Source organism: Octodon degus, unplaced genomic scaffold (genome assembly GCF_000260255.1).
Source record: "Octodon degus isolate 3935 unplaced genomic scaffold, OctDeg1.0 scaffold00003, whole genome shotgun sequence".
NCBI lineage: Eukaryota > Metazoa > Chordata > Mammalia > Rodentia > Octodontidae > Octodon > Octodon degus.
In genome coordinates, this window is record NW_004524579.1 from 27,863,865 (window position 1) to 27,876,942 (window position 13,078).

The 13,078-nt window shown below is 48.2% G+C and overlaps 1 protein-coding gene across 3 annotated transcripts in view; it reads left to right on the top strand.

The window, feature by feature from the left end:
- Mapk4 (mitogen-activated protein kinase 4) overlaps positions 1-6,521 on the top strand; it is a 155,767-nt gene extending 149,246 nt beyond the window's left edge. For 2 of the 3 annotated variants that reach the window (XM_004623656.2, XM_023714957.1), the window contains exons 5-6: positions 922-1,123; positions 3,979-6,521. In XM_004623656.2, coding sequence (XP_004623713.1) covers positions 922-1,123; positions 3,979-4,675 — 899 coding nt within the window. In that variant the 3' untranslated portion in view covers positions 4,676-6,521. Of the gene's footprint in view, positions 1-921; positions 1,124-3,978 lie in introns of those variants that run through there. The other variant, XM_023714958.1, reaches the window with a different exon arrangement.
- Positions 6,522-13,078: the final 6,557 nt, after the last annotated feature.

Here is a 13,078-nt window from a genome sequence, read left to right on the forward strand (position 1 = left end):
CAAAAAGAACCAGGGCTGGTGTAAAGGACAGATTAATCGTGTAGGCTACATCTGCGAGGGAGCCCTCAGCGGGCTTGGAAGCCTAGGCTTTGAGCTCAACCCCATTTCCTGCCACATGCAGGCTGCAAAGACTGCCATGCTAGGAAGACAAACCTCTGATCCATCCTTGCCCTACTCAGAGCAAAGGACAGTAGCACCAGCCCTGTCAGCTGCTGAACTCTCCCCTACCATGCTGGCTGGCAAATAGCCACTGCATGAGGCTTCTGACTGTCCCTCCTCCGAGGCCCCACAGCCCTGCACTTCCCTGGATCTTAGCCACTGAAGGGTTCTGCCTGGCACAACAAGGCACTTCAGCCTGGTTGCTCAGCATTTTGAATATCCATCAAGCCTGTACTTCTGTCTCTGAACCTTACAGCAGCCACAAATGGTACAAAGAACCAGGGACTCAGACAGCAGCTGTGGCTGTGAGGTTCTGATCCTCCCTCCCCTCCACTTTCTCCTTTCTCACCAAAGCTTTCTCCTGCAGTTCCCCTACCTGCTTCTGCCAGCCCTCAACCCATGCCAAGGGGTGGCTGAGTGTGTGGCCACCTTCTCACCCCTCAGGTAGCCACCTGTGAGCTGTGTCCCACGCTGTCTCCAGGAGGATCCCAGGAGACCTGAGGTCCTGGACCTGGGCCCTGCCTTGGAATACCTGATAGTTCCAGACCTAAGAATTTGTGAGGCAGATCCTCTTCCAGGAACAATCTGCTCATTACTAAACCTTGCACTGGTCTTTCTCTGCCCTGCCTGTGCTTGAACTAAAAATAGTTTTCAACAAAGGTAAAGGCACGAAAGACAGGGAATGTCACTACACTCAGGGATCTCTGTCTCAGCTCAGCACGGGTAACACATGACCTTCATGTGCCTGTCTGTTCCCCACAGCCATTGACTTTCTGGAGAAGATCCTGACCTTTAACCCCATGGACCGCCTGACAGCTGAGATGGGGCTGCAGCATCCCTACATGAGCCCATACGCATGCCCTGAGGATGAGCCCACCTCGCAGCACCCCTTCCGCATAGAGGACGAGATTGATGACATCGTCCTGATGGCCACCAACCAGAGTCAGCTCTCCAACTGGGACAGGTGCAGTGCAGGGCTGGAAGCCACATGCCCCTGTCCCTTCATTTCCATTTTGCCTTCCATCCTGTATAGGCTTCCCTTCTGCTTCCTAAGTTTGGTATAGTCCATTAGATACTTTCCCCAGCCTAGCTCTCTACCTTTCTCCTGTCCCCAGACACACCCAGCAAGTGACTCCCAAATGCTGTGGAGATGGGTCAGGGCCTCCTGTATAGCACGGCCACTCCCAGGTCTCCCCAGCACCCTGAGCCAACTGAACATAGAGTGCAGTACTCCCTTGTAGCAGACTGGGGATTTGCCTTTGAAAAGCCTTTGAAAATGCAAGTCAAGAAAACTGCAGTTAACCATTACCAAACATTCTCATTTTTCATATGAGTTGTACCTCCTGAGAGTGCCAGTGAAAGAGACTTCATTATTATTATTGCCCATGAAGAAGCTACAACTCAGATAGGTCAAATGATTGGCCTCCTGTCACAGCAATTATGTATGGAGTCCACCCCAGACTATATCCATGTTGGATACTGCTAAGCAATTATGAAATTTTTCCTTGCTAAACTAGGCTTTGCCTCAGGATCCTTGACAAGGGTCCCCAAGAACCCACTATCAATGAATCATGTTGGGTAGAAGATACATTTTGTAAGCCATGTTTGCCTGGGCACGTAATGATCTCATAGGTCTGCTCTGCTCTGACGTTCTTAGATCAGGCAGCTCCATATTTGGGCACTGCCATCTGCTCATTCTAGAGGCAGGGCTGGTCGCTGCTCAGTTAGAAATAGCAATAGAGGGCTCTGCAGTTCTGGCTCCAAGGGAGCCTACCCGGGAGCCCCGCAGCCGTGGGATGTGACAGCTAGTTATGCAAGTGACAGATGAGCAATGTCTTCTTTTTAGTCATTTGACAGATGATGGGTTTCAGATTAAGGAGGGCCTAGACCACAGCGCTGCTATTTTTGGACAGGTTTGGTTTGTTGTTGTAGATTGTTGATTTCAAGTGTTGCCAGCAAACAGAGATTAATGGAGACTGTTCTGCCACCCCCAGGCTGCCCTGCTCTGAACTGTCTTCCTCACAGTGCCCCACTCTTGCCTGCCACAGAATCTGGGGACACAAGCATTGGCTCAGCAAGGTTCACCCTATACCAATCATGCTATGGCTAAGCGTTAGTGCCAGTGAAAACTGTAGCCCAGTTGCTGCCCATCAACTGCGGCCAACACTAAACCTCCTGACACACCTGCATGAGGAACAAAGATGACAGAGGCCATGACAATCCCTTCCCACTGGCCTTGCTCCTGTAGGCCTTACTTCACCTCTTGGCATGCATATTTCTTCACCTATAAGAGGTGGTAGTGACAGGTTGCTGGGCAGATTACAGCTAATGTAAGCTTAGCACTTGGCCTCTAGCAGCCAAACTTGGGTCTTCATACTCCTAGAAATCTCTGCAGTTTTGAGATCACTTGAGGTAGGAGGCAGTGCTGAGCTCTAGGGGCAATTCCTACTCTAGTGGCAGCCCAGGAGGAGGGAATTCTTTCTACACCTCTATAACCAGTCTGTGGCCTGAAGCTGCCTGACCTGCCCCTTTACATAACCAGCCCTGTATGGCATTGGTTTGTGTCACTGATTTGTGCGGGCGGGCACCAGATCTCCTGCTCAGGCAGCAGCTGGGCAGGGACTGCTGCCTCCTCTGTGCTTGCTCCCCTCCCACCCATCCTGACTCTGCACAGAGTACCTGGAACCAAGAGTAAGGGCTCAGCCAGACCTGACACCCACCCACCTGTCTGGCTGCCCTTCATTTGCTCTTGGCTGACTTCTCTTTCCACAGCTGCAGGGCACTCCACAGAGAACAGAATTCCAACTTCTTCTTTTTTTTCTAATTTGTCACTACACAGCTCAGACTCATAGTCGTCCTGATATCTCAGCCTCCCCAGTACTGAGATTACAGGCATGCCCCAACACCCCACCTCCCAAACTACCTTCCCCCAGTTTTGGTGGCCAGCACAGTACGTGAGGTTCTGGGGCCCAGCTTGACACACAGTTCGAGAGATCAAGCCTGGGTCCTGCACTTGCCAGGAAGCACTTAGGCCACCGAGCTATCTCCCCATCCCTCCAAGGAATTCTGACGTCTCCCGATGGTGGTTCTGATCTCTCTGTAGGCCCCACCTGCTCTGTGTCAATGCACCGTGCTGCCCAGCCCAGAACCAGGGGGACAGGTGTTCTCTAACCCTCTGGGGAGGTTTCACAATCATGCTGAACCACCAAGTCAGAATTGAGTTGGGAGTGTAGCGAGGCACACCGGCTGATTCATTTTTAATCCCCCCTTATGTGATTCCAACATGGGGGAAAAGTATGGTCCAAGGACCAACAACATCGCCACCCTGTTAGAAATGCAGGCTTAGTAGAATAAGTGCTACCCTGGCAAGCACAAGGGTCTGAGTTCAATCCCTGGTTCCGCAAAAAAAAGAAAAAAAGAAATGCAGAACGCTGGGCTCCACCTCGTAATCAACTCTGCATTTTAACAAGAATCCCCAGGTCATGTGTGTACACAGAGAGCAGACGTGAGCAATGCATGGATGCTTTCCATGAGAAAGCTTACAAGGACAGGGCTTGTGTTTCGTTGATAGCAGACTGCAGTCCTGCCTAGAGCAGGGAGTGCACACAGTGAGTGCTCCAGTAATACGTGTATGATCTGAAATGAATACAAAAGAATACAAGGGTTAAGATGAACAGTCCCTCTAGCTGAGCCCTTTAAGACGCATGTTTACCTGTGCCGTCATCCTGAAGACAGCGGCAGGAGGGACAGAAGAGAGGAAAGCAGGCTAGAGGGGGCCAGCAGGGAAGGCGCTATCACTGCTTGTTCATTTCCTTGCAGGTACCCAGTGAGTCTGTCGTCAGACCTGGAGTGGCGACCTGACCGGTGCCAGGACACCAGTGAGGTACAGCGCGACCCGCGCGCGGGCTCGGCACCTCTCATGGAGGACGTGCAGGTGGACCCTCGCAAGGACTCGCAGAGCAGCTCTGAGCGCTTCCTGGAGCAGTCACACTCATCCATGGAGCGTGCCTTTGAGGCTGACTACGGGCGCTCCTGTGACTATAAGGTGGGGTCACCGTCCTACCTGGACAAGCTACTGTGGCGTGACAATAAGCCGCACCACTATTCGGAGCCCAAGCTCATCTTAGATCTGTCACATTGGAAGCAGTCGGCGGGTGCGCCTTCCACGGCTGCCGTAGTGACAGACGCAGTGGCACCCGAGGAGGAGCCAGCCAGCCTTTTCCTGGAGATCGCCCAGTGGGTCAAGAGCACACAGGGCGGACCCGAGAGCACTAGCCCGCCCCGAGATGGCCCCGAGCGCCGCCTGTCCCCCTCACCCTCTGACTGCGCGGCCCCGGTTGACGGGGGTGCAAGCCCTCAGTTTGACTTGGATGTGTTTATCTCGCGTGCTTTGAAACTCTGCACCAAGCCTGAGGACCTGCCAGAGGACAAACTGGGTGACCTCAATGGCGCATGCATCACAGAACACCCTGGTGACCTCGTGCAACCGGAGGCCTTCTCCAAAGAAAGGTGGTGAAGCCAGAGGGGGCCTTTGTAGTCCCTAGCAGGAAACCACCCCAGAAAGCCCTGCCTGGCCGGAGGGGATCACCACCCCTTCTGCCCCTCTCTGCAGCCTTGGGGTTAGCAGAGCACATGAAGGATCCGAGGAGCAAGAGGAATGTCCATTTCTTAAACTGCCTTAATTACCAGCCTTTAATCTCTGGGAGCAACTTTGAACAGGAGCTGACTGGGAGTAACCACTTTCCCAGCAAAAAGGAGGCCGTGTGTTTTATAAGTGGCAGGGCATGGGAAAAAGCGAGTCTTAACGACAGTCTGCAAGCCCTGCCTGCGTGGTCAGGTGCAGAGCAGATTGCAAACACGATTGTGAAGCCATCTGGCTCACCAGCCTCACCTGACAGCTGAGGAAGGACACTCAGGCCCAGAGAAGCAAGGTGATTTATTGAGGTTCATCGACTTGTTTAGTCAGTGTCAGGGTGAGCCTTGAATCCCAGTCTCCAGCCCCTGGACCAGTGTCTGTCCCCAGTATCATGTCTTCCTCTGCTAGGTCATCTGGCTTTGTTTTTTGTTTTTGTGGGGTTTTTGGCAAGAAAACTTGGTCCGAGATGTTTCTGCCCTGTCCATTACCATCTGATCCACCCAGCTCTTTAATTCAGAGCAATGTTCCTTGTATTCTTAAACTGGAAACTGAATCAGTTTCTGCTAGTCCCAGGCATATGTTTACTGGCTCCCCAAATATGTAGATGTTCTCATCTGCCACCCCCTCCTCCATGTTTGCCTCATCTCTGTGTGGTCTGAAATCTTTGTTTCAGAGCAGAGCAGTGCAGGGTCCTGGGGAAAGTTGGCCACTCTCCCAGGCCTGTGCACACACCTCTGGCGCGCCCCATGCACTTTCCTGACTCGCACAGAGACACTGTCCTCATTCCCCGGTGGATGTCGTACATGATGAGTTTGAAGACAGCCGTAGGACGAATCCCTCCACCCTAATCTCTTGCATTCACCTGCCCCCCCACACACACACACACGTACAGAGCTCCTCTCCAAACCCACCCCGGCACAGGAAGTTCTCAGTACATATTGCTCACTTGGAGGAAAACAATGAGATGCCTGCCATAGACCAAACACATCAGGAGGGAAGGTTTCACATGGGACCTGTCACCCCTCAGGCATACTGCCCTTGATTTGGGCCATCCATTTAGCACTGGCTGAGAGCAGGCCCTAAGAAAAAGCACTGGTCAACTAGCAACCTTGGGGCAAGGAACTCAGAAAGATAGGACAGGTAACAACTGAAGTTCCCCCCACACACACAACACGAGCTTGGAGTACACACCCCTCTGCAGAAGCATGGGTTGGAGTCACTCACAGTCCCTGGAACTCTGCCATTGGTGTCCATCTCTTTACTTTCCCCAAAACCCCAAAGATACCCAAGGAAGTCTAGCCAGCCTGTAGGGAGGAGATTCCCCCAGTGTGGGTCTTGGACTGTGTTTACTCTCACATCTCAGCACCTTAAATTCAATCAGCAAGTTATCATTTGTACACTGAAACCTGCTACATGTTAGGAGCTTATATTTAAAAACAGAATGTAATCACATTGACCTGTTTTTAAATGAAAATATGTAAATATGAAGAATTTAGGCTTTGCTTTAAGAAAAAAAAAAAAAGGAAATATATACCAGTCCTCATGTGCCATTGTGTCCTCAGAGTGTGACTTTACTTTTTGGGTAAAGGAACAAGCTGCTGACCTTGACCAGAAGTTCGTGTATAGTTGTCCTTACAGAGAAATTCTTATAACTACTCATTTTTTTTAAAGACAATTCTATTAAACATTATTAAACTTGATCAGGATGGGCCAAATAAAGTTTTATTGGAACATAGATTCATTAATGTATTCTTGCATTTGTTTAAACCTTACCCGTGACTATCTTGGACAGTGGTTAATTCACTGGAGACAAGGCCAATGTTTTGAGGGACCAAAGATGGGAATGAGAGGGGAATGTTGAAGAGAGGACTCTACACAGACTGGTAAGCAGGAGGTGACTTTGGAGCCACTTGGTGATACCTCATGTCCATAACTACATCGCCAGCCCCAATCTGGAGCCAATTCCAAACCTTCTAACCAGGGCTGGTCTTTCTATCTAGTCACAAAAGTTGCCAACATTATGACATTTAGAAGAACCAACCTTCCAAGATACCCATCTGAGCCCCATCCCACAGATGGCTGAGATTTTACCAATCTGAAGCAGATCCTCTAATATCTATGCCCACATGGTCGTCCTCACTTCATTTTTATTCAACAAATATAGGTAATTGTAAATCTTTGTTTCTGTTGATTTTGAGTTCCCCGAAAGACCACTCAGTTAAAGAACTCACAACAGTTGCAATGCATCTGAGCCAAGATGAACAGGCTATTAAGCCACTTACCAGATTCTCTCCCAAGTGTCAGCTGATCTCTTTATCCACTGTTGTAATTTCTGAGGGTGTAGCCACCCACAGTCAACTTCAGTCCAAAAATATAAAATAGAAAATTCCAGAAATAAATGATTCATTAAATTTTACATTTCATACCATCCTGTATAGCATGATGAGATCTCATAGTCCCACTTTGTCCCCAAAAGTCCTAAAGTCCACCAACAATACCAGTTCATCCCTTTGTTCAGTGTATCTATCTATTTTGTATGTGGCACCCACCTATAGGTCACTTAGTTGTCTCTTGGTTACCAAATCAACCACTGGATGATCTCAGTGCTTGTTTATAGAACTGGGCTCTGGCCATAGTTTGAGGCATCTACCTGAGGGGGCAGTATAAAAAGGGGTCTTATCCCCCTTGGATAAGAAGAGACCATGAAACAATCTCTCTGTCAGTACAGGTGAGTGAAGACAGAAGGCAAGGGCCAGGCACTATTGAAGTTTTCTATCGGAAAAACTGTTAGGCCTAATCTGAGACCTGGGTCACTAGAACACAGGAAGTAGAGTATGGAGCTGGGAGAGTTGAGAAGCTGAAGCAGCAACTAGCACCAAAGAGGAAAGAAGGCCCCTGGAAGAAGTATACTTCCATCACTATACAGAGCCACCAGAGCTTAAGCCTATAACTTCTCTTGCAATTGTACTAGGGACACTCTATGTGTGTTACACTGAAGTCAGTGCACCAGCCTCCATACCACAGCTTTGGAGCAGAACACAGCTACATCTGTTCATTTATGTATTATCTGATCCTGTCTTTAAATTTTTGATACTTTATTCATCCAGGATTTTTTCACTCATATTTTAAAATTTAGAAACACATACTGTGTTAAAATATTAATCTTGGTGCTGAGGTATTTTTGCCACCCTGAAATGCTATGCCCAGTGTGAGTACCTTGCTCACCTACACCCCGATCTCGGCCCAGCTCTGTGGCTGCTTCCATGCCACAGAAGCTGCACATGTGCAGAGGAGACCTCATGGACCACAGAACCAGAGACATTTGATAATTTCCCCCTTTTAGAAAATGTTAGCTAAGTCCTGGTGTAGATATTATGGGGTTTCCACATCTTTCTGAATAAGCACACAGCCTACCTTGGCTTGTCTTGCCATGGGTATTCCCATCTAGAAACTTCATGGTCTCATGTGTGAATTTTTTACTTACCATTATTTAGAGAAATGCATTTATTCACTGGTGGGAAGTTACCCTGATGGCAGGCACCCTTGTCTTTTGGCTAAGGAGACATTATGCCAGGGGTCCTTGCCATGGTTAAAGCCAGGCTTTCAGCTGGGATGGTTAGAACAAGCAAAGGAAAGGCCCCACCATGTTCTCAATTAAGCCATTATGCTCCACATAGACATTTCCCACCTGTATGGCAGTTTCTCTTCAAGATTGTGGAAAGCTAACCTGAGGGAAGTTTAACCAAGCTAATTACCCATCCAGCTAATAGTCCTGTCAGTGTGGACAACAGATGGGAATTTATGAGTAATCTAATCCAACTCCCTCATTTTGTAGATGAGTAGATTGCAATCCAGAGCAGGATAGTAATTTACCTAAAGCACATAGAAAATAACAAAGCTATAGTTCTCTCTCCAGGATCAAACTCAGGTCACTCAGCCTGACTGGTGCACAAACACGGGGGCTACACATGGAGGAACAAGACCAATCCTGAGCATGGAGGCGGAATGTGGGAGCCAGGCCACCAAAGACCATGCGCTCCATTTACTCGTTTGCCATGTAAGAGCCCCAAGTACCAGGCTGACAAGAGAAGTGGCATTCTGCTCCCCCAGACAGTTTCTGCCTGGCCTAGGGCTTGATCTATGTAGTAAGGGAGAAAAACGAGAAGGGCATGCTGGCTTAATTTGATTCCCTTCAGAAGCAAACTCTAAGCTAAGGATTCAAGTGCAGGGGGTAGGAAGGGAAGTCTCAGGAAATACTCAAAGGCCAGCAGGGCAAGACTGGGAGTACATGCTCCTACCACAGCCAGTGGGAGCTGCATTGGGCAGGGGACTCCGGGGCAGCATGGGACACATACCTCCAAGTGGCCTCCCTCCGACCAGGCCTGGGGGTGATGACTGTGCTGAGGTACAGCTTCCTCAGCACCTCTGGTCTGTACTACTGCAGAGCAGGCTCCAGTGGCTACAAAATAGCCACAGGACCCAGATGTAGGAAGTTAGGCTGGCCTGCACCAATAGCTGAGGGCCTCCTGTATCAGCGACAGCAACCTTTAGGTATCAAGTGTGGGATTCAACATAAAGCAGATCTAGAAGCCAGGGAGAGGACACCTGCTTAGTTCTGGCAATGCGGGTCCTGCCTTGGCTCCTTTCAGGCTTCCCTAGTCCTTCTTTCCTCGCTGCAAGAATAAAAATTGACCCCCAGGCAGGAAGCTGCTGGTAAAGCTTCCGTAAACAGGGCTGCGCATGGCATAGGCGCTCCTCTAAGCAACCCATGTCCACATGTAGACGTGCCAAATCCACCGTCAGGCTGATAGTCACAGTCATCCAGCTCTGGATCAACCTCAGCCACTGTTGAGAAGTGTTGGCATCGAACCTTGGATCAGTCCTGCTTGCGGGTCTATAGCTTTGGTGAAAGAGCTGGGGTTCGTGGTGGACTTTAATGGGGTGATCAATCAGTCATGCAGGGCCAAGGTGACTACTTTAGCTACTTGGCCTCCAGGTCCTCTCTTCCCAGAGCTCACGCTGATGCTGCACAGTTCAGTGCCTCTGATGTATACAAGAGCTCTAACCAGGCCACATACTGCAAGGGCTCAGAGGTTATTTCCCAGGGACCAGTGTCCCTAACTACAGGCCTTTCTTAGGAATGTACAAGATTTGAGCAACCAAGAACCTACTGAGTTAACCCTGTGCCACACAGTAACATGTTAAACATATTTGGAATTCCTGCAATTCAAAAATCATATGAGAGTTTTTCTGGGGGAAGCTGAGAGCAAGGCTGAGACAACACAGTTATTTACAATGAAGACCTTATTTGGTCCAGTGTGACCACATACTTTTAAGCATATGCTCCATTATTAAAATATAGTAATAAAAAGCATGCCAGCTGAGGCAGAGCAGTTCTGACACCTGAGATTCCTTTTCTTATTAAATCTTGTTCTGCTTATGAATACTAAGGCTGTCAACAAATTTGCAAGCTGACTCACTGCTCATTCTGTCAGCATGGTTATTACCCCTGGAGCAACTAGGCCACACACATGATGGATTACCTTGGAAAGCAGTTGTTTCCCATTACCCAAAGGTACTCTGCCGCAGAGAGCTGAGGGCTTTGGAGTGCTAAGGCTGAGGGAGCTCCTTCTCACTGTGCAGCTGCCCGAGAGATGGCCACCTGAGAAGGAGACAAGGTGAAAGAAAAAGGTATCAACAACTGGGGTAAGCTATGTCTCAGCTCTAACCCTTAGAAGATGGCAAAAGACACGCAAGGCTGGGCGTGGTTGGACACACCTGTTATCCCAGCTCTCTACAAAGATGAGGAAGGAGAATCTCAAGTTTGAGCTCAGCCTGGGCAATTTAGCAAGTTAGTGAGATCTTGTCTCAACATAATAATTTTTTTAAATGAGCTGGGAAGGTAGCCCAGTATAAAGGCTGTAGAAGGGGGAAGAAAGCAAAGGTGAGACTCCTCACAATGGGGTCCAGCTAAGTATGACTAGAGGATATAGTGGTTAGTTTGGTGTGTTAATCTGTCTAGGCCATGACACCCAGATATTTGATCAAATATTTTCTGGATATTTTTGGGAGAGTGTTTTTGTTGTTGTTGTTGTTTTGTTTTGTTTTGGATGAAATTAACATTTAGGTCAGTGGACTTCCAGCCAAGCAGATTGGTCTCTCTGATATAGTTGGGGCCTTTCCAACAAGTTGAAGGCCTGCAAAGAACATGGGAATGACTTCCCCCCAAGCAGGAAAGAATCCTGCCAGCAGACGGCCTCCCTGCTTAAACCCTAATGTCAGCTCTTCCAGGGTCTCCAGGCGCTGACCCAGCCCGCAGGTTTGCTTCCCACTTGTTAGCCTCTGTAATTCCTTAAGATAAATCTCCTCAAGCTCTCCCCACATAAATATATGGGTGAATACATAGACATGTCTGATTGTGAATCGTCTTTCTTGGGAGAACACTGGCTCCCAGATTAATACAGAAAAGCAGGGCTTTCTATGCCATCCCATTTTCCTTCCCTCAGCTGGGGAGGTTGACAGTATACTTATTTTACAAACAAGGAAACTGATGCACAGAGAAGCTAAATAACTTATCCAAAGTCAGCAGACATAGGAATTTGGAATACAGTAGAGCTAGATGACCAGGCTAGGATTTCTGGTCCATCATTCACTAGCTGTGTGACCTGGGGCAGGTTACTTAACTTTCTTCAGTGTTCTCAGTTCTGTCACCTATAAAACAAGGATAATAACTTTGTTATTACATAGCATCATTGTGAGGGTTGCATAAGTTAAAGTATGCATACCACTTGGACAAATACAGTGTATGACTTGTAGAAAGCGTTGTCTGTGTGGATGTGTCTGTAGTACTGAGGATTGAACCCTAGGCCTTTGAACTGAAAGTTATATCCCCAGCTCTTTTTTAAAAATAATTTATGTATTCTATTTATTTATTTGTTACAGGATCTCACTGTGCAGCTTGGACTCTTAGTGATCCTCCCGATTTTGGTGGCTGGGCACCCAGTGTTCCAGCGGTACCAGATTCTATCTCAAAATTTAAAAAATGACAAGTATTAGAGGGCTAGGGAAATATCTCAGCAGTCTAAGTGCATATCTGGCAAGCATAAGGACCTGGGTTCAGTCCCTGGTACCCTGGGTCCATTGCACCTGCCAAGCAGGCACTTAGATCGCCCACCAAGCTATCTTCTCAGCCCAGATTTTCCACATTTTTGGTATAATATAAAAACTCTAGGGGTTCAGTCTGGGGTACCACATGCCACACTGGCCCCATCCCTGGGCACACTGAGCAGGCCACTGAGACCAGGCATGGTGGTGCATGCCTATAATCACAGCACTGGAGAGGCTGGAAACTGGAGGATCATTATGAGTCTGAGTTGTGTAGTGAGACTCTGTACCAAATACACACACACACCAAAAAAAAAAAAAAAAAAAAAAAAACCACCCTTAGAGAGCACATAACAGAAAATGTGATGAAGGTCAAATTTTTGATCCATTCTACAACTTCTATACTCTTGCTTATTTTAATTACTTTTCAAACACTTACGTAGTGTTTGAAAGCCAGTTGTGGTGATGCTCATCTGTAATTTTAGCACTCTGGGAAATGAGGAAGATTCCAAATTTAAGCTCTGCCTGGGAAATTTAGAGAGATTCTATCTCAAAATTTAAAAAATGACAAGTATTAGAGGGCTAGGGAAATAGCTCAGCAGTCTAAGTGCCTATCTGGCAAGCATAAGGACCTGGGTTCAGTCCCTGGTACCCATTAATGTGCCAGCCCCAGAAACCTGGGCGCACTGTGCAGGCCACTGAAACTGGGCATGGTGGCACACACCTGTAATCCCAGAGTTGGAAAAGCTGAGACAGGAGAATCACTACAAGTCGAGCTGTGTAGTGAGACCCTATACCAAATAAATAAATAAACTTACTTTAAAATGTGGAAAATCCACTTAGCTCTAAAATCAAAAATCAACAATAAGCACACCAACCTTTGGAGCAGTTGCACAACCCATGCACCATTCCCTGAGAAGTGCACCGCCCCTCTGCTGCCATGCAGGGAAGGCCCTGCATCCAAGTTTGTGCTCTGGTTGACTGTCCTTGCTCAGTCCCCCACCCCCAATGTAGAAAGGGAACCAGGTACACCCCTAACTGGAGCTAAGTGAGTCCAATTTTCTGCCCTGAAACTGTATACTGAAGATGAGCCAGCCCTGGAACTGCGTACGTGCAGACTTTTGTTAAGGAAATAATCTTCGAGAGAGCCCGTCATAGTTGCTTTTCTTTTGCTTTCAG